Source organism: Sorghum bicolor, chromosome 9 (assembly GCF_000003195.3).
Source record: "Sorghum bicolor cultivar BTx623 chromosome 9, Sorghum_bicolor_NCBIv3, whole genome shotgun sequence".
In the NCBI taxonomy this organism is placed as follows: domain Eukaryota; kingdom Viridiplantae; phylum Streptophyta; class Magnoliopsida; order Poales; family Poaceae; genus Sorghum; species Sorghum bicolor.
In genome coordinates this window covers 6,757,455-6,779,529 of record NC_012878.2, presented here as the reverse complement: position 1 = coordinate 6,779,529, position 22,075 = coordinate 6,757,455, and the positions used below count along the sequence as shown (strand labels likewise).

The window sequence follows — 22,075 nt, the reverse complement described above, 5'->3', positions numbered from 1 at the left end:
CGTGGGTGGCCGAGCACCGTCACGAGCGCAAGACCAGGCAGCGTCGGCAGGAGGCCAGGAGCAGCCACGGTCTATATGGAGTCTGAGTTCTGGACTAGGGTTTGAGGTTGTGTACATGGGCCACTAAAATGGACTGCTGAGATGATGTATGGGCTCCTAAGTATCGGAAAAGTATCGGCAAGTATCGCTGAAGTATCAGTATTTAATTTAATTATTTTTATTTCACTATTTCCTCGATACTTCACCGATACCGTATCGGCGGCGTATCAGCGTATCAGATACGTATCGCGATACCGGTACGGCAATTCACTAACGTATCGCCGTAACGTAGGTTGCCGATACTGGTCGTGCTCCATCCAACATCCGTGCCCCCTCCAGCCGAGGCCAATAAAGTAGGAGGAGGCACAAGAAGAGCTTGGCAGCACCTTGCAGGTCGTTTGTTCCTGGTCCCTGTCCGCCGTTGAGGCCAGCACCGTGGAGGCACAAGCAAGCCTAAGAAAGCCGTGTCGGGGAGTGGTGGCGTCGATGAAGGGGAAGACGAAGGGAAGGGAGCGGCAGCGACATTCTAGTGCATGTTCGCGAAGGGTTTGGCGTGGAAAAAAGAATTTCTACGCAAAAACACGCTTGTGGGACCAAACTTTTGATTTGGGAAGTGAATTATACCAAACTCTTGGAAATGGTCTCTTTTTATCCTCCCTATATTATTTTAGGAGTTGGCAAACAACGTGATTTGGAAAATGAAAAATACCAAACTGTTGGAGGTGCTCTTAGAAAAGATAGAAAATTGAGATGACAAACTGTTGGAGGGGATTTTTCCTCGTTTTGTTAAAGAAATTATAGATGGGAAGTCGTTTGCCAAACCGTTGGAGATGCCTTTTTAGAGAGTTTTTTTTTATTTTGCTAAAAAAATTATGGATAGAAAATCATTTGCTAAACCGTTGAAGATGCTCACATGAAAAGGGTGATGAGGTTGGTGATAAAGTTGGAACAGGCGGTAAGATAAAATGCAGTAAAAGATAAAGTCAAATGGGATTGGGATGCTGCTGAACTAACTACAGCGTCTGATAGTCAGTAGTCTTTATACTCGGACACACCTCAAATACGTTGTGCTAACTTTGTGTATTTTGTTTTCCTATAAAATAAAGTGGAGGACTCTAAAAAAAAACAAATCCTCCCTCCTAAAATTGATTCTTATTTTTTTTTCTCATAGTAAGGTTCCGTTTGGTTACATGGACTTGATGTGACAGCATATTTAGCATATTTATTGAAGAAAGGGGTAGAAAAAAATAAGACTCCAAGTCTTATTTAGACTCTAAATCCACATTGTTTGAGGTAATTAATAAATAACTTTAGACTCTATGATAGAGTCTGTATTGTGAGTGCTCTAAGGGCCTATTTAAAATGCAGGAATACCACAAGATAAACGTAAGAATAGAAAAAAAAAATCTGCATTCCAAACATACCCTAACACAAACTACTGATTTGTGAAACTAATTCATAAAAGTAGTTTATTATATCGTCTCGCTGAAATTTAGTATGCTAATGTTTATGCTGAAATGTTACGAGAGAAAAATACTGTTGGTTCTCCTAATCTTAACATGGAGTAAATCATAACCTCTTTGAGGGACCTAAATGCAATTGATGAAGAAATCACCAATTAGCTAGTTGATGGCGGTTCGTTGATCCCACCACAGTCCACAGGGTACGCGGTCCGCTCATCTCCCAAAAAAAAGGTTCAAAACCCCAAGCCGTCGGTACCGTCGCCGCCGCCGCCGAGGGGAGCAATGGAGCCCGTGGCGGCGGAGGAAGGAGAGGACCCACGGTGGAGGCGGAGTAACACCGATTGCGTCTCCTTCCTCGCTTCCCGCTTCGCCTGCACCAAGGTAGCCCTACTCCCTTTCTACCACCACCCTTCCGCGAAAACCCCAATTCCGGCGCCGCCTCCATTTCTAGTGTCTCCGTGCATCTCCACCGGCGAGCTGCAGTTGGAGCCGCCGGTTGGTTGGTTGGTTTGCTGCCTTGGTGGCTGATCGGATTCTCGCTTGCTCTCTGTGCGTGATGCGTGTATGGGGTTTTGCACTTTTGCTTGCAGGGGGCTAATTGCGAGTTCCGGCACTGCGAGGGCGCGCGGTTCAACCAGAGCTGCTGGTACTGGTTCCGAGGCAACTGCGTCAACCCGAGCTGCACTTTCCGCCACCCCGTGAGTGATCGGAGCCTGTCCACGCTGAGTTCAATTTCTTGGATACTGTGATGATACGCTGTGTTGTTGTGGACTTGTGGTTGCTGTGTACCATGAGTAGAGAATGTGGGCTTCAGTTTGGTATTTTATAATTGATACTGGTGGATGCAATTGCCAAGCTTGTGCTGTTATAGCTTGGTTAACTTATTTGTGGAGCCACATACTTTGTGGAGATGTGTTGTTTGTAAGAAAGATTAGATGGCAGTGCTCTGGGCTAATGGGCCTACTGTGAGCTAATCTTTAAAACACTTGCAGTGTCGGTGAGTCGGTTATTCGATTGCATACAGCCAGCCCAGACTATCTCCAATTGATTCTCTAAGAACACAGAACATTGGTTCTACCCTGGCGCATGCTGGTTGAAGTTAATAATTCTCTGTGGCAAACTGGCAACATTGACTGATTCCGTGTTGTGCTGCTGATGTGTAGACGGGGTCAGGGAAGCAAATGAGGTTCAGTTGACCCAGTGGTTAATTTAGTTTTGTTTGTTTTGTGTTCATTAATTCATTTCCTATTTTAGAAATAGGAGGTCGTGGTATCTTGTATTTCTAATCTAATAACCTCGATATTGTCTTTCTAATTGTTAATTTTCGCTCGTAATACATTGATTGAATTAACTTTGTGGTTTACATTATTGACTCTAGATCTAATTTTTGCCTTGGTGGACCTTAGCTTCTCATTAGCTTTCTGGTTATGTAATTTTGTATGGTGCTTGTTATCTCACTACGCCCTTATGTTGCAGCCATTGGAAAGCTTAAACCGAACCAAACCCTTGGCAGATCCACTTGTTTCATATGCTTCTGCTTCTATCAAGGCAGCTAATCCTTGTTATTTCTACTACAACTCGTATTGTAAGAAAGGTGACAGTTGTTCCTTCCTACATGATCCTATTACTCGTAACAATGTCGGAATTTCTTCTGAAGCTCTCACTTCTAATCTTGCTAAAAATAGCACTCCTGCTGGCAATGAGATGATTGAATCATCGAAAGATGCTCTTGTTAATCCTTGCCAAGGCAGCCCTGACCGCACAAAGGATCACCAGTCAGGACTTCCAGCCTCAAGCAGTCCCAAACATAATGGACTTATTCTCAATGCACCTCAAACATCAATTGATACAGTGGGATACATGAAAAGCTTCACACTGTCTGATCAGAGTTCAGGAGATTCAGGGATTGAACATGCTGAATATGATATATCGCGTGATTCCTCCCCTGGGTTTGATGTTCTTGTTGATGACGGACTTTCTAACATGATTGATCTTGAGCATCAATCCACACAAGAAAGGGACACAGAGGTGCTTCATGTGAAACATCATGTTGGAGACTCCATTGTTTATGGTCTGGATTATTATGATGCAGAGTACAATGAACAAGGACTTCGTGGCTTTGAGCATGGCAGTTGTCTTGATTATTTTGAAGGAGTTCAAGGGCATGACCGTGTGACCACTTCAGGACATATGTTGCATAATAGAATAAATCTTGTAAATCCCTCTTGTGAAGAGCATGTACCAAGATTCTTCAATCCAAGAAGCTTAATGGACTCACATGTTGGCTCTAATCATCAGAACTCTCAGATTGGACACATTTCAAAGCGACCACCTGAGAGAAGAGGTGCTAAGGGCAACAATGGCCGCAATAAGAGATGTCGTATTCATGAAGCCAGGAATGGTTCCGAAGAGATCGACACTAGACCAACTCATGACATGCAAAATTCATTGATAGGAGATTGTTCTCGGCCTCTTGCCTGTGCAACCTTCAGAGGACAGAAGAAGAAGAGTAGAAAAAAACAACGTCATGCTCGTTCTGCTGGACCATCTAAATATTCTACTGCAAATGTGAAGCACCTGGATCCTGAAGATTTTATGGGTCCAAAGACACTTGCTCAGATAAAAGAAGAGAAGTGTAGATCCAAGTCAAGTGCTAGTCATCCCACTGTTCACATGCCTCATGGGAGTGGGAGATCGTCCTCAAATGATTTTGAGGGGCCTAAATCTCTGAGTGAGCTTCTCAAGGTCAAGGGGAGGACTTCTGTTGATAGGGAATCATGCTGTAGCAAGTAATTACAACATAATGAACTTGGTCAGAACTCAGAATGATGTCATTGACAGCCACTTTTGTTATCATAACAAACAACATGGAAATACTTCTGTTGAAGAGCATGGAAAGTGTTGACAATTCTGTGATCTGCAGACAAAATTGTTAACATGAGTTTGACTGTGTGAAGAGGAGGAAGGTTCTATTCTGAAATTACATTTACTTATTTCCACGTTTAGCAGATGACGTTAAACCTCCTGTTGTTTTGTGTTACTAAATGCTAACTGTAAGTTATGGCTTGCTGGAGATGAATCACGCTCTTGGATTCCGTCCTTTCACTCCGTGAAACAGTGATGAACCTTCTATGTAGGTTTTCTTACTTATGTCATATCAGCTTATTTATAAGCAAGAAAAAAACGATGTCTTCCTTAGTGCCTGGTCAAACGTTCCTAGGACGATGATTAATGGATTTTGCATGCATGGAACTATTAACAAAAACATGTGTGTTTTATTTAGTGATGAAAATGATTTATTGGTGGTAAATAGTATCCTCGGTTCATTGGAATAACCGTTTTTTTACTATGTCTTCCTTTCTGTTTTTATAATGATTTAATACCCTTTCTTTTTTGGTGTGTGTCATTTTCACCACCATTACAGATGTTTTAAAACGAATTTGTGTGCGAAGAGACAGATAATTTGCTCCTTCTGCTGCCTCACATGTTAATTTACTCAGGCTAATAACTATTACTCCCTCCAGTTCATTTTATCTGGCGCACACGCATATCATGATTCAAACTTTAAAAACTTTGACTAGTAATTAGGCTAATATTTTTTAACTATTATAATATAAATTTTATATGATTAGATTTTTAAGGAATTACACTATCCAATGATTATAAGTTTATAAGCATAAATGATATAATATAAAGCAAATTAATAGTCAAAGTATAATTTAGGAGATCGTGTCATTCTAACTCGCGTCAGATAAAATGGTCTGGAGGGAGTATTTGGTTAGCTCTTATATACATAAGTACAAAACAAACAGAAAGCACGAGTAGATTGAGGGCCCTATTTCTTTTATCTTGATGTCAACGTTTTGCACAGACATACTTTACAGTCTTCCCTAAACCCTACCTAAGACCCCCGCACTTGTCACCGCCATCTGACTCTTGCTATGATTACTTTCCTTTATATGCATGTCTATTATTGATTTATTGGTTTGGGCAATACACCATTTCCTCCATGCAGCAGTCCTCCTTGTACCCCATAGGACTCCATCTCCATAGCTGTATACCCTATTTAGAAAAGAGGGGTGAAAGATGGAAAAGTGAGGTGGAGATGCAGAGCTGCAGAGATCTTCTCAAACATTTAGGAGGTGGTTCAACAGGTTTGGTCTGGGACAAGAACCAGAGAGGTCATGGGGTAGCGCTGCTGATGCTGTTCTACCTGCTTTGGACCGGCCTTCACCTAAGGTTTCATGGTGCATGTTCTGTGGGATTTTTAAGAAGATCACAGCCATCCAAATCCGAGGAGGTTTCATTTGACTGATAAGTCATGACAGAAAGTACTGTTAGCTGATTTGTTTGTTGTGAGAGAAAAACACTGTTGAATGACCGGTAGATTTGGCTGATAAGCTGAAGCGAACAAGTTATTATATGAGTGTTTTTGTTTTGTGACTTGGGAGTTGTTTGAATTGGTATGTGTTTTTGTTTTTGTTCCTGTATACTAATCATGGTCCATGCCAATGGCCTTGTGGCCTAAAAATTAAATTGCATATAAATTCGCTGCGCCCTGAGTTCACTTTTTTTTAAAAAAAAGATATGGTAGGAGCTCTGCCTTTCGGTTAAGGTAGGAAATAGAGTTTATTTTATAAGGCCATTATGCACGTGTCTTCCAGATGATTGTTGAGTATAAAGCTTTTATTTTGAGAATGGGCTGCTACTGCTATGCCGAGTACGAATTTTAAAAAAGTCAAAAAGCAAGTAATACTTGTTAGATACTCTCAGTGACGGACTGCACCCCAGGCTAACTAATAGCAGCCACCGTGTAACCGTTTGCTTTATCCAATAAACACAACCCATATACTGGTTAATATATAGTTCACGGCTTGTGCTTGGCGCATGCATTGTTACTGCATAGTGGCACAGTGCCCAGCAGACGTGGACAACAACGAAACTCGCGAGCGGGGTTGGCTGACTACAGCGGAGACGAGGAAGTGAGATGGCGCCGAAGTTGGGACTTCAGATTTTAGAGAGCTGTGGAGGGCTTTAATTGCCTGACCGAATGGGGTTGGGCTTTCAAGACCACGCATGATTTTCATTTCAACAGGCTGCCGAGGGAAAAACTCTACATATGTGTATTTATGTTTCTTTAGTCTCACCTCGGGCTGCAGCCCCCTAGCCTGGGGTGTAGATCCGCCCCTACCTATAAAGCAAGTCGTTTTGGACAAGGTTTGAGTCAAACATTAGGAATATAAATCATGAATAACTTTTAAGTTGTTGAATTTGAAAATGTGAAAACCATATGAATAGATTTGCCTTGAAAAATACTTTCATAAAAAGTATATATATACCACTTGTAATAAATATTTTTATAAAAGTAAGGAGTCAAAGTTAGACTTTGGAGACCGTGTCGTTGTCCTAAACGACTTGCTTTTTTATGTATGGAGGGAGTATACTAGAAAATAAACTTCTGGTATATCCCTTCAATATTTGAGGCAAGTTGTAATACATCAATCCATGGTCAACCTGTTTTGTGTATAGCAACTAGTAGCAAGAAAAAAGCAGCAAGGTTGGGAACATCTGAACAGGTAGACAGCCTTTTTGTTATGTTGAAATGACACAAACATAGCACGGTGAAGTAAGGAAATAACATGCGCCCCATCTGTTCTTTTCTATTTGACCTACTCCTTGAGTCTCCTAAACATCATATATTTGAAAAATGTAGGGAGTCCCTATGTTTGGAAAATGTAAAACTGCTGGAAAGATAGTCTTATTACTTTCTGCATATTTAAGTCCAGCTTCTATCTAGTTGCATACCAAAATCAAGAATATCATTATTAGTTCTGGTTGTACACGTGTCACGAGCTCATTAGTGGACCTATTCCCCTATCAAGACTATTGCTGGAAGTCTGAAACTCCTATTTGTACATATTTATAGAGGGTCCGGAGTTCAGTGTGACCCCCACCCAACAACACATAAAAACATATTCTGACTGTCAATGGTCGTCCAGGAGCTCTAGCCGATGGAATCATTCGTCTCACGCACCACACTTTGACAACATAAAACTAACTCTGACCCTCACTCGGCTTGAATCAAAATCAACGAACTCCATCATATAAACCTCCGTGATTCTTTATTATTGGAAGAAAATGTTTATGCAACTTTCTATTTTTAGAAAGTTATAAAATTATACTCATAAATGTCACTAGGATAGAACTGATTGTTATTGACGCTATGATTTTTCTCATTGACGGTTAAAAAAATATTTTTTGTTGACGATTATCGTAAGGTTACCACAAGTACAAATCCTCACATTTACACTAGTTGTTAACTTAATCTACTGTCATTATAAATGTTATTTATGAGTGAATGTTAAATGAACCACCGGTAGAAAAGTTTTCACAAAAACCATACTTTCTGCTCACTCTGGGTACAAAATACCAAAAACCGAGAACCGAACCGAATGAACCAAGAACCGAACCGAACTTATCGAAACCGAAAAATTCGGTTCGTGGTTCGATACTTAGTTCTCAGAAACCGAATTTACCGAGGTATATTTGGTTGTCTACCTCAGTAAACCAAAATACCGAACTAGTACTAAATATGTCTAGTAGCAATATGTAATATTATTTATGGGTCTATCATAGATAATTATGTTACGTATTTATGTTAATCTACTCCTACTATATTGTGACTTTTATATGTATGATTTTAGCACTGTAATTCTATATGAAATCATGTTGAAATTTTATTAAAACTAGCTATTGAACCTGATGTTACATACTTGCTCTAATATGTTCGTTCTTTCGGTAAATACTAGAACTGAACCGAAAAAATCGATACCAAATTAGCTTGGTACCGAATTTTCTTAGAAATAGATCGGTACAGTTTTCTTACGAACCGAATTTATTTGAGTATCTAGGACCCGAACCGAACATTCAGACGGGGTTGCATACATTCCCGTGTTGAACGGTTCCAGGTGCCATGCGCTTCTACTTGCACGGTGTTTCAGCGAGGCCCATGTGCAGCCCACGTGCATGAGCGATGGAGCGAGCACAAGCACAGGATTTCTGTCCAGGAAGCTTCCAGGTATGTCTTGGTACGCATGTTCTCTTTTATATATATATACTAGTTGAATGATCTGCTCCAGGAATAATAGATCTTGTAAAATAGTCATATAGAACTGTCAATTTATTTTCTAAACAGCTAAGTATCAGCTTGCAGGTGGTGGAACTTGGATAATAAATCCTCTACCAGAGAAGAATTTGGGAGGCCAAGATCTCCAAACAACACAAAGGGCGGCGCAAGAAATCATGACAATTCAACAAAAAAAAAATCAGAAAATGAGATAAACACAACCAACAAAGACTTGCATATATATCCACTATATTCTCGTGCTAAAGTAAAGTTGTACAGGGTTATATGCCAAATAAAAAAACACTACTATATAGCTATATGCCTAAAGGCAGAAGCTCCCCAAAACGCCACACACCTCGCTCCATATAACCTCACCATAATAAGCAAAGGTACAGCAGAACCACTGCCCGCCGCCCATGCTGCTAGGGGTCAGGTATTGTGAACACCTGCAGAATAACCAGTATGGTCATGAAGTTCTCTTACGCATTGGTCTGAAACAAGCACAGTATCTGATAATATTCATTGCTGAAATTAACAGCAGACAAGATGAACTGGATCAAGTGCGCAGTTGTTTGCATTAATGGATGCTTGAAATACTGAACACGAAAAAAATGGATGTAAACATAAATAAAACAAATTCAACGCTTAAGCTGTCATATAGTCTCTGCAAAAGCTAAATATTGTCCAGTGTGTTAATTTGTCAGGCACGATTATTACCACCACTAAAACTGAAGAAACACCAGCGCTGGAAACAGACGATAATGTTGAATCCAGAGGATCAAGACCCACGCCCAGTCCACGCCGGAGCTCAAGGTCTAGGTCTAGGAATGTGTGCATTGCCATCTAGAATGGGTTCAACCCTTGTATAAGCTGTCATAAACTGTATTAGTTAACTACATATAGGAGAAGAAAACAAGAAAAGTAGGCGAATTGTAATAGAATATTCGATTCTAAGCATTCATAACTCCTATGCCTCCTCTTGCTTCCATATCTTCAACTCTTCTCTAGATATTTGGTATCCTAACAGCGCACTAAAGACATCTATTAGCATACAGACATAATCCCTCCATATTCTAATTTTAGTTTGGCAAGTATTTCAAACAATCATGAATTAATGGCCCACAAGTAAAAAAGGTTTACTGATCATGTGACTAAAGCCAACAAATCTGCAGTCACTGAACAAAGAAGACACATGCTACCAGATTAGCTACTTACATGTGTCACCTGCTGATGCTGTCATGCTGAATGGAACTGAGGTCCTACACCCTGGTTGGTTTGTTGCGCCTGAAAAATGGAACCAAGCTATTGCACATTGCTGAACCTACTACACTGCTAAAGATACAAGGAGTGCAGACAAGTGAGCCAGCGGGTGAAATCTCATTCAGATCGAACAAGCAGATGAGTTAGTCATGGGTCTCGGCAGCATACCCTAAAATTTCATTTTTATCGACCACAGAAAATGACAGTTCTGATAAAATTTGTGAGCTATACAAATTGGTTGACAAAGATATAAATTTTCATTATCCTTTGATCACTGCAACTCGACAAGGCTAATAGCACCTGTATCTACTAACAGAAAATGGAAGTTTTGAATTTCTTCTGTCTGAATCTCTTACTTACGCTATTGTGTCAAGCTAGCTTCTTACTTTTTATCTGTTCCTTCAGCATACCCTAACTTTCTCTTTGCGAGGGAGCATGGCGAGGAAGAAACTGGCATTTCTTCCCAATGGTGAAATTCCGGTTTCTTCCTGCCTCGTTGCGAGAGAAGACACGATTTCTCTAAGGAGAAACGATTTCTTCAGTCTTCTTTCTCTTTATTCGTTGATTTGATTGCCACATCAGCATTTTGCTTAGTTAGTAAGTTATTTAATGAGGATAGAAACTACCATTAATATTCTATTTTTTTGGGAGTGCCATTAGAAGCTCTCATTTGCTGAAGGGATGAATTACAATCGTTCCTGTATAGATGCAGCATCAGCTATCTTGTGTTCACCCTCACGCAGACCACACAAACCTATTCTACACATGCTTGGTCCCCTCTTGGAAGAAACCGCTGACAACCACTGCGCTACAAGCGCGTTCGCTGAAAGGACCAAACTAGAGCATCACATTTGGAATAAGGAGGCAAATATTGTATTCCTATGCTTCTGGCCTCCAAAAATTGGTTCAACAAAAAAATAGCTGACATATATCTCTGACTTAGAAGAAGCTTAAATGGAAGGCATGGAGAGCTTAGTGTTAACATGAAAACGGGCATGTAACTATCTAAGATGATAGAACGCTAATAATTACATCTATAAATAAATAAACATTATAAAGCGAGTACAAAGTGACCCAAGTTAACGTGGGAAATCCATGGACATCAAGATCTCCCTTTCCATACTAAACCGCCTGCTGATGTCATTCCCACCAGTACAACTCAGTCGCCCGGCTAAAGGAATGTTCACTACGTGCTCCTCAGTTCTTGGAGTGTTTTTAATGTTGGTTGCTGCACTTTGCAGTACCTCAAGTCTTATCTCGACTTGCTTCATCGTGGGCCTATCTTCCCCGCTTGAGCTTACACACATTGCTGCGATCTCTGCCACTACTCTGGCTTCTTCCTCCCCTTCTTTGGCAACTTGTGGGTCTAGTATCTCAGAGAGCTTGTCCTGCCTATGTAGTATCAGAAACTGCTCCACTAGACTGTAACCTGCCGCTGACATGTAAATATGTGGTTTCTCCCTTGTTAAAAGCTCCACAAGCATGACACCAAAGCTGTACACATCGCTCTTCTCAGTGAGCTGTCTCGTGTTATAGCATTCTGGATCTAGATATCCAAATGTTCCTTGAATGGCTGTGGTTATTCTAGTCTCATCAATAGGGATACCTCGAGAAGCTCCGAAGTCTGACACCTTCGCTGTTAGATTATCATCAAGCAGAATATTGGTAGCCTTGATATCTCTGTGAACTATTGATATCGAAGCAGCAGAGTGTAGATAGGCAAGAGATCTCGCAACTTCAAGGGCAATTCTCAGTCGTTCCCTCCATGCCAATGATTGTGGAGAATTGACATGAAGATGATCATAAAGGGTTCCATTTGAAATAAACTCATACACTAACAATGGAACCTCTGTCTCCAGACAGCATCCGAAGAGTTTTACGACATTTCTGTGATTTACTTGAGAAAGAATGGCAACCTCATTTATGAAATTGTCAGTTTCACTCTGTATTGCCCGTCTTGACATTTTAATGGCTACAACACGTTGGTCAGACAAAATGCCTTTGTAGACAGTACCGTGGCCTCCTTTGCCGATCTTCCGATCCTCATGGAATGTATTTGTTGCCTTTTCTAGCTCTTCCAAGCTGAAGATCATCCTTTCTGCAATATCCTTGTCTACTAATTGTTGCAACAACAACCCACGGTTTTTCCTGAAATAAAAATTTCTCAACTTCTTGGCTTTTCGGGCTCTTAGCTTTTGCCTCAAGAGAATAGCAGCGAAAATGAGAAGAACAAGGCCTCCGCCACACCAAATTCCTGTAGCAACAGCTAATCCTGGAAAATATATGGACTCAATCATTCAAATATGTTTCAAGTATTGCTTCTGTCAAAATATAACACTGTAGCAGTAGAAGCTACATGTTATTGGAAGATCTTGTTACCTGAAAATTTCTCTGTATCTTTGATGCAACCACGTGGTTTCTTGGGGTTCCCAGAGGTGCCATATGGACAGATGCAATTATAGGATCCATCCATCATAATGCAATCGCCAAAGCATGGGTACTTATCTCGGATTGTACACTCATGAGTATCAGCTGCAATGCAAACCACAGATGTGAAGCATGATGCTGTGAGAAGAATTGGCACAGCAAAATTGGAACACTTTTTTTATTTTCTTCTCTTATTTTTCAGTGATGAAGTGAAACTAGAACTTAACCTGTGAATGACAAGTTGCATACCATGGCATCCATTTGTTATGTAAGGGTTGCCCTCATAGCCATGTTTGCAGCGGCATATGTACCCTGATGATTCACCATTCCAGTGATCATGGCAGTAACTATTGGAGCTAAGGCACCCATAATCACTTGATCTCTTCGCATCTGCACAAGACAAGTTTCTAAAATTCCACTTGCCACCAGCCTTGATCTGCAGCGGAGGAGCAGAGCCAGGTATGCCCCATTGTGTGACTAGGCCATCTGAGACTGCCTTCTGCAACAACATACCATGGTTGTTTGTGTTCCACCATTCCTTATCTGCAATTACAAAGGTAGCGTTGAATGGCTGCTCCATCGTGCCATTTTCTGTACCCAAAGGGTCAAGCTTGATTGAATACATGTTGCTTGATCCCGGCAAGGATGCCTCGCAGCAGCCAACACCAGAGCATGTGCCATCAGTGGCTACCGCAGGATGCCCATTCAGGCATGACGAATCACACATAACGATCATGCTTTCTGAATCTGGGAGCTTGACTTGAAACTTGAACCCACACCCCATGACGAAGAAGTTGTTCCAGAAAGAGGACAGTGTGTAGATGCTGTTGTCAAGGGGGGCCCCCCAGTTCATACTGTACAGATTTCTCCCTGTCAAACTGGTGATACCATTATCAATGTCCAGCCTCCCATCATGCAGAAAAATGTCGAGCACCACAGTGCTAGTATTGCCCAAGAAGAGCTTAGGGGGACTGTGGGTCTCATCACAGGTGAGCATAAATCCCTCGTAGTAGCAACCGGTACCAACACCAAATGGGTAAGGAACACTGACCTCGCCACACTTGCTAAGGCAACCAGGCAATGCTACGTTGGCGGCTACGTGGAGCACTGGTGTGACTGCCAGGAGATGTAGCAGGTGCAGCGCTGCTATGGCTGCCACAGGCATCATATGATTTTGAGGGGTGAAGCAGAGGGTCATGGTTGAACTTGTAAAACTGGAGATATCTCCTAATCCTAAATATGAAGGACATGTTCGTGCAATCCTGTGGATGCAGTAAAATAAGGTAGTACTTTGACCCCAGAACTTAGGCAATTCTGGACTAGGCTGAAAGGATGAATAATCTAGTCAAATGGTGAGTGCAGAGTTTCAGCCTTGTTCTGCCATTGTCAAATGACCGCACCTCGTAACACACGACGGTATGTCAATGTCAGAGAAGTTACCTTCGGACTGAAAATTGATGAAATGTAAGGCGGCAAGGTTGAAGAGTAAATAATAGCAACGTAGTTGACCGCCACGAGCTACCCTGTCAAAGACAAAATCGGACTTATTAGAGAACCCTAGGAGGCATAACGACAAACGGGTAGCGGGCATCATCATCATCAATCAAATATTTGAAAGAGAGTACCCAACAGGCCAACACGACAACGGCGACTCAGCGAGATGCACTGCAGCGGAAAAATTGCTGAACTTCACTTCTGAGGTGTTGCAGCTAAGTCGGTGGCTCCGCGCGCGCGCCTTCCACCTGGACGTTGGCGGAGCCTCGCCGGCAGCATCGACCATTTCGGGACTCGGACAGCAGGACGCCCATCAAGGAAGTTCTTGGCCAGCCGAACGGCCGGCAGACCCAGAACATTTCTGTCCTCCGCTCCAAGGGGGAGGCGGAGGGTGCCCCGTGCTTTCCGACCTGGCCGTGGCATGGCATCGCCGGTACGCAGCCAGCGGGGGGCAGCCACGCCGGCACCTCCGGCCGCCGTTAGCCCGTTGCGGCGCCACGAGCAAAAGGAATCCTCTGCTCCGCCCCTTTCAGGCCGTGATAGATTTCAGGTGGGTGGACTGGGCCGTTTTCTTTTTTTTTTTTGAATGCACTGGGCTGTTTTCTTTCTTCTGCTTATCTTTTTTCTTCATCTATATACAATAAGAAAAAGTCCCTACAACATAAACTAATTACAAAACTAATTACATAGATGGAGACTAATTTACAATATGAATCTAGTAAACCTAATTAGTCCATGATTTAATAATATGGTGTTACAGTAAACATATACTAATGATATACTAATTACTAATTAGACTTAATAAATTTGTCTTGCAAATTAGTCTTCATATGTGGAATTAGTTTTATAATTATATTATGTTTAGTTCTTCTAATTAGCACCTGAATGTCCGATGTGATATGGACTAAACTTTAGTCTCTGAGTTTGCACCCACATTACATACCATATACAGAATTTTTTTGCTGTTGATGGAAGCTATGTTTGCAATTTGATTCGAGACAACGAACGCAAAGGTATGTGTTGGACAAAGGGAAACCGTGCCAATCTATGTGATCCAAGCCCATTCCAAAGCGCTTAGAAATTACTAACTAATTAACCAACCTCGGTGGAAGGGATCAAGAGACCTAGTCCACTCAATGCTTTGATTCTCCATTGGTTTCTCCTCTTGCCAAACGAAGCCTAAATGAGTTTGTTGACAAATGGTGCACCATCCTTGATATGGCTAGACAAGGCCAGGGCTACCGCTTGGGGCTTAGTCTGCTTAGTCGGCTTAGTCTGTAACATTGGTTTTATGATGTTGTGACTCAGGGGTACAACCTAGGAATCATCTTGTAACCTCCTTGTACCCATCTATAGTTTTGAGCCATTATGGGCTAATAAAGCATTGAGGTGGGGATCGCCCCCCCCCCCCCCCCCCCCCCCCGTGTGACCATAAAAAAAAAGAGTTTGTTGCTCGTGAAATTATCCTTAGAAGCTTTCAAAAATTGGATGTATCACTACAAAAATGGAAAAATAATATTTAAAAAATAAAAAATATTTCATGTCATTCTAATGTATTTTGAAATCTTTTAGCAACAAAAACATGAGATGTAAACATCATAAATGTAACAAAATGTAATTCTAGTTGTATTTGTGTTGGTTACATCAAGCAGAACACATCTCATATTTTTGTTGGGAAAAGTTTCCAAAATATGTTTAGACATCAATTATAGTGTTTAGAGGATTTTCTACATTCTTTTGGATATTTTCTGATTTTACTATAGCTCAATCCAATTTTTGGAAGCCTTCATAGATAATTTCACGAGCTCCAATATTTTATTTTGATATCTCTTGTCCTCATATATCTATTAGAATTCTTTGGATGTTGATATTTTCTATGGTTTAAATTCCTATGTAGTATATGACCAGATTTGTTTTTAACTAGTAAAAACAATGATGTGCTTGAAAACCGCTTCCAACTGTTGTAGGGGGGATTTGTCCGATTTTGAAATTTAGGGGGGACATACAACTTCTATACTTAAAGGAAGCTCTACTGAAGACATTGAAAGCATGGTAAAAATGTCATCCATACTAAATGGACAAGTTACCGTGGGAGATCCATGGACAGCAGCATCTCACTTTCCATACTAAACCTCCTGCTGATGTTGTTCCCGTCATTACTGCAACTTCTTTGCTCAGATGAAGGAATGCTCGCTACGTGTCCCACAGTTCTTGGAGTGCTTTCAATGTTGGTTGCCGCGCATTGCAGCACCTCAAGTTTCATCTCGACTCGCTTCATTGTGGGCCTATCTTCTCCGCTTGAGCTTACGCACATAGCTGCGACCTCTGCTACTTCTCTGGCTTCTTCCTCCCCTTCCTGTGGGTCTAGAATCTCAGAGAGCTTGTCTTGCTTCCATAGCAATAAAAACTGTTCCACTAGACTGTCACCTGCCGCTGACACATAAACATGAGGTTTCTTCCTTGTTAAAAGCTCCACAAGTATGACACCAAAACTGTACAGATCGCTCTTTTTAGTGAGCTGTTTGGTTTTATAGCCCTCTGGATCCATATATCCGAAAGTTCCTTGAATGGCGGTGGTTATTCTAGTCTTATCAATCGGGATGCCTCAAGAAGCTTCAAAATCTGACACCTTCGCTATTAGATATCATCAATGTTGGATGCCTTGATATCTCTATGAAATATGAATTATTGATACCGAAGCAACAGAGTGCAGATAGGCAAGAGATCTTGCAACTTCAATGCAATTCTTACTCGCTCCCTCCACGGTAATGATTGTGAAGAATTGACATGAAGATGCTCATAAGGCGTTCCATTTGAGATGAACTCGTAGACTAACACTAACAATGGAACTTCTGCCTCCAGGCAGCATCCAAAGAGCTTTACCACATTCCTGTGGTTTACTTGAGAAAGAATGGCGACCTCATTTTTGAAATTGTCAGTTTCACTCTGGATTGCTTGTCTTGACTTCTTAATGGCAACAACGGTTTGGTCAGACAAAATGCCTTTATATACAGTATCATGGCCTCCTTTGCCAATCTTCCGATCCTCGTCGAATGTATTTATTGCCTTTTTTCAAGGTCTTTCAAGCTGAAGATCATTCTTTCACCAATGTCCTTGTCTACTAATTGTTGCAACAACAATCCACGGTTTTTCCTGAAGAAAAAAGTTCTCAAATGCTTGCTTTTCAGGCTCTTATCTTTCGCCTCAAGAGAATTGCAGACAAAATAAGAAGCACAAGGCCTCCACAACTGAGAACTCCTGCAGCAACAGCTCATCCTGGAAAATATATGTGTTTTCATATATATATACTTTGAGCAATGTTTCGATCAAAAGGTGACATTACAACAGTTGAAGCGACAGTTTATTGGAAGATCTTGTTACCTGAAAATTTTTCTGTCTTGGATGCATCCATGTGGCTTCTGGAAAATATATGGTGTTGTGAAGAGGGATCCCTCATGTCATACTGTACCTATTGCTCCCTGTCACACTGACGACACCATTATTAATGTACAGCTTCCCATCTGCAGAGGTATGTTAAGCACCTCAGCTTTGGTATTGCCCACAAAGAGCTTAGGGACATTGTAGGTCTCGTTGCAGGTGAGCTGAAACCCCTCACGTTAGCAACCAGCGCCAATACCAAACAGGTAAGGTACACTGACCTCACCGCACTTGCTAATGCAACCAGGCAATGCTATGTTGGTGGCTGCGGGGAGCACTGGTGTGACAGCCAGGAGCTCTAGGAGGTGCAGCATTGCTATGGCTACCACATGCATCATATGATTTTGAGGAGTGAAGCAGAGAGCCATGGTTCAACTTGTAACACTGGAATCTTCTCCTAAATATGAAGGGTGTGATCGTGCAATTCTGTGGATGCAATAAAATAAGGTAATTCTTGACTTGGTAGAAGGGGTGAAGAATCTAGTCAAATGGTGTGTGCACATATTTTCAGCCTTGTTCTGCCATTGCTAAATGCACATACACGCCTGGTAAGATACGACCGAATGTCTATGTCAGAGAAGTCACTTTCGGACTGAAAATTGATGAAAATGTAAGGCGGCAAGTTTCAAGAGCAAATAAAGAACGGTGGTGGTCTGAAATCTCGTGATCACTCACTCTGACACCCTCCTTCAACTTCAAGTATTTATATAGCTGCATCTTAGTTGACCACCTCGGAATACCCTATCAAAGACAAGCTCAGATTCCTCGGAGGCATAACGACAAACAGGTGAGAGGCCGGCGGCGTCAAAGATTCAGGAGAGTACCCAAGGTCAGCAGCGCGATACAGTGCAGCGAGCAAATTGATGAACTGAACTCCTGAGATGCGGCAGCCGGCAGCCCACTCGGTGGTGGATCTGGCACCCACGACTTGACCTGGACATCGGCGGGGCCTCGCCGCCGGCATCAAGCATGTCGGGACTGGACGCCTGTCAAAGGAGTGACCGGCCTGCGATGGCCAGGAAACCCGACGACGTCGCAGGCTCGGTGCTAGCCATGGCATGGCTGCCCAGCCCCAGCGCCCACGACGGCCTCTGACTCCGACACGACACGAGCAAACTCGTCTGCGCCGCCTTGTGTCAGCACTCAGCAGAGATGGAAGAAGAACCAGTGGCCTGCGTCGTCAATATTTCAGGACCATGTCAAGCTATACAAAATGCCTATCTAACCTCTCTCTCAACTTTTAAGTAAATTCGATTTGATAGGAAATTCAACTTTCAGCTATTAAAACCGTACGATTTACTTTCCTCAGAGGTTTTAAAAGTGATTTTGACTGCCAGCGCAACATCAGGCATCTTATGTAACGCTCTAACCTTTTTTTTTTTTTTGCAGAGAAAAGAGGGATCTTTATTTAGTTAGGATGAAAATTACAATCTTACTTCAAGAGGTCAACAACATACGAAGACGCTTGCTTCAACCATATTGCACTATGGATATTCCGTCTAGCTGAATGAGCAAGTTTATAGGCAACTATTACAATTTCTTTTGACCTTTTTTAATCTCCCACTCGAGCAATAGCTACAGATATTTTTGGCCCTCAAGGATGGTCCATCGGAGCTCCCACTTATCCTCGTCTCCTAAAGTAACGACTAGTCTGATTTTAAACTCCAAAATAGTTGGGCAGGACACCACTATGAAGCTAGTCATAGACCCTCCACGCGCGCCTGTCCTTCGACTTTATCCGTTGAGGCACATCGAAACAAGACACGACATACCGTTAGAAGGACCTCGTCCTTGTGATTCCTGATCACAACCCCAACACCAGCATCACCACACAAAGAAGGCATCAACATTAACTTTAATCCAACCGCATGGAGGAACTAACACCCTAACCTTTGGTTCCTTGTTTAAGATTATTTAAATTATATATGGTCTCCTAAAATTTGAAATTAGGCTAAATATGAAACAGAGGTCGCAAATCAATACCGATTCTTGTAGACCACCGCCCACGGTGTGAATCACCGTGCAACCCGTTGTGCAAACTGCAAAAAAAAAAGTTTTCTCAACAGCAATCTCTTGCTTAACTATCAAAACATGCATTAGAAATTCAAAACAACAATATAATTCAAGCTCTGGTTGCACATTAACAATATGTATTATGTAGTTTAACTTTGTAACAGCACTGCCTTACTCAGAGGAAATTAGGGTACTCACAATGCAAGACTCTATTAGGGCACTCCCAATGCAAGACTCTATCATAGAGTCCAAGACAATTAATTACATATTATTTATGGTATTTTGCTGATGTGGCACTGTATTTATTGAAGAAAGAGGTAGAAAAAATAAGGCTCCAAGTCTTATTTAGACTCTAAGTCCATATTGTTCGAGGTAATAAATAACTTTAGACTCTATGATAGAGTCTGCATTGTGAGTGCCCTTATAGAGTCCAAGACAATTAATTACATATTACTTATGGTATTTTGCTGATGTGGCAGCATATTTATTGAAGAAAGAGGTAGAAAAAATAAGACTCCAAGTCTTATTTAGACTCTAAGTCCACATTATTCGAGGTAATAAATAACTTTAGACTCCATGATAGAGCCTGCATTGTGAATGCCCTTACGATGGTAATGTATGCAGACATCAGCACTAACCAACATGTGATTTCCTAGACACCCGAATCGATGTCTGGGACTTGGGTTACAAGTTACAACATCCAGATGGACGTGAGTGCTTCGTTGATTGTTGTTGTTGTCAACTTGTCATAGGTCTGTGCACACACTGAAAGTACATGATCGAGCATGAAGGCAATTTAGATGGGTACATGATACCATCATACTGGATTTCATGTGTTTTATAAAATAATGCTCTATATGTTGCCTAGATAAAAAAAACCAATTTTTAGAAAAAAATATGAATCTAGTTTATTTTTTAAGTTAAAACAAATTTTCTATGAATTTTATAATACTAAATCAGACTTTACTATCTTCAAATACATATTTATTCCATAAAATGTTTGATATTTTTTTAAAAAATATTTCTACAGAATTATCTCCATATTGTTGACATGATGTCATGTTAGCTATTTAAAAACGCTCAAGAAGTTAAATTGGATGGTTTCAAGAGTTAAGCGAGTTTAAAATTCTGGTTTTTCATGGAGGAAAATCGGACCAACTTAATATGTACCTTTTTCTAGAAATTACCCATAGCAACTACAAGAGTTCTCGTATTCATCTCCTATAGCAAAAATCACCATCCAACGGTCTTCAACATCCTATATTTAGGCCTTGTTTAGTTTCTCAAAAAAATTGCAAAATTTTTTAATTCTCCATCACATCGAACTTGCGGCACATGTATGGAGCATTAACTAAATATAGATAAAAAGAAATAACTAATTGCACAATTTATATGTAATTTACGAGACGAACCTTTTGAACCTAGTTAGTCCGTAATTAAACAATATTTGTTAAATACAAACGAAAGTACTACGGTGTCTATTTTGTAAATTTTTTTGGAACTAAACAAGGCCTTAACATCTATTCATTCAGTTCTTGGCCTCTTGTTTTTGGGTCACTGCCTTGGCTGTCTGCTCTTGTGAATATTCCTGCGTTCCATTTTCCAACAAAAATCTGGCAGGGGCACATGTGACCAGCAAAGCGAAGGCACGTTAAATAATGTTGGTTGATGCTGCTCCAAATCCAGCGAAGCATCCACGGGAGTTGACACTGTCACACTCTAACCTCGTGCTTAAACTTAATTATGCTGGGCCTGGGCAAGAAAGGGTAGAGCTGTTTTTTATGCCAGCTACAGCAGTGGCGAAGCTAGAGCAAATTAGAGAGGGGTGCACTTAGCTTGTGGATACATAGATATCTTCCATAGAGGGTGCATATATGGTAAAATTTTAGGCCTAATCACTGTTTTTAAAATTTTTGGGGGCTGCATTTGCACCCCCTAATAACCACATAGCTTCGCCCCTGAGCTACAGTATCACTTATATGACTACCGCTTTGGGCTGGAATTATGACATTCCGACCTGTGGGGTTGCCTGCAGTTTTTGGTTCCTAAACGTTGGGTGTTGGATTTTAAGTTACTGTTTTCCTAAATACGTTGTTGAGTGTTAAACATAAGAGTAGATCAGACCCACGGATTAGCGTCATGCCAGTCGGATTAACCCTCTGATTGATCCTCCAATCAGCCATGAGCTCATGGGCTTGCGAACCCATGACACACGTATCTTGCTAGAAATTTGTATGGTTACCATCATTTAATTTGAATGTTCCCAAACTTAGAAAAAAAACTTTTTACACTCATGAGACTCATCCAAAAATCCATGGCGTCTTTCCTAGCCAGTCCCACCATTACCACCCCCTGACTAACACCACAAATGAACCTCCTCACTGCCCATCTAGTGGTCATTAGCCATGCCTCTGCCCTGCGTTTGTCTCCTCTGCTCGGTTTCCTTGTTGCCATCATATCATATTTTCAAAGTTCTCATATCCCAAAATCCCTGCTCCTGTAACCATGACTTTTTTTTTGAAACTTGTAACCTTGATCTTAAAGAAGTTCAAGATAGCTAGCACATTTGTGTCGTTTTAAATTTAGTCCCTCTTTTTTTTTAAAAAAATGCTCGTCACATTAAACTTTACATGGTCCTTGATTCATACCTTCAACCACTTGTTTCTTTTAGAATATTAAAGCATCTTCAAAATCACTTTAAAACAATTGGTAATTCGTTTTTGTTTTGGCATAAAGGGATTCGAACAGGTTTTTTTAAACAACTCTCTTAAAATAAGAATCTGATAACACCCTCTCCCTGTTTTTCAAATTTTAG

At 41.2% G+C, this 22,075-nt stretch overlaps 2 protein-coding genes, 1 long non-coding RNA gene and 1 pseudogene across 4 annotated transcripts; 2 read left to right on the top strand and 2 right to left on the bottom strand.

The window, feature by feature from the left end:
* On the top strand, window positions 1,716-4,655 carry LOC8080954 (zinc finger CCCH domain-containing protein 34). Its single transcript, XM_002440650.2, has 3 exons — window positions 1,716-1,883; window positions 2,093-2,200; window positions 2,979-4,655. Exons 1-3 carry the CDS (start codon window positions 1,785-1,787, stop codon window positions 4,293-4,295), a joined length of 1,524 nt encoding a protein of 507 aa, XP_002440695.1. The 5' UTR covers window positions 1,716-1,784; the 3' UTR covers window positions 4,296-4,655.
* Window positions 10,910-14,356, bottom strand: LOC110430043 (wall-associated receptor kinase 2-like). Its single transcript, XM_021446895.1, has 5 exons — window positions 13,941-14,356; window positions 13,756-13,838; window positions 12,565-13,577; window positions 12,268-12,420; window positions 10,910-12,160 (listed from the first exon to the last, which is right to left on the bottom strand). The coding sequence occupies exons 3-5, from the start codon at window positions 13,511-13,513 to the stop codon at window positions 10,968-10,970; spliced, it is 2,295 nt and encodes a 764-aa protein (XP_021302570.1). The 5' UTR covers window positions 13,514-13,577; window positions 13,756-13,838; window positions 13,941-14,356; the 3' UTR covers window positions 10,910-10,967.
* Window positions 15,748-17,080, bottom strand: LOC8072709 (annotated as a pseudogene).
* On the top strand, window positions 17,135-18,950 carry LOC110430044. Of its 2 annotated transcripts, XR_002447238.1 has the most exons (3): window positions 17,135-17,406; window positions 17,495-17,694; window positions 18,637-18,950. It is a non-coding gene; the product is annotated as an uncharacterized LOC110430044 (long non-coding RNA). The 2 variants fall into 2 exon arrangements; XR_002447237.1 differs by having other exon boundaries at window positions 17,141-17,694.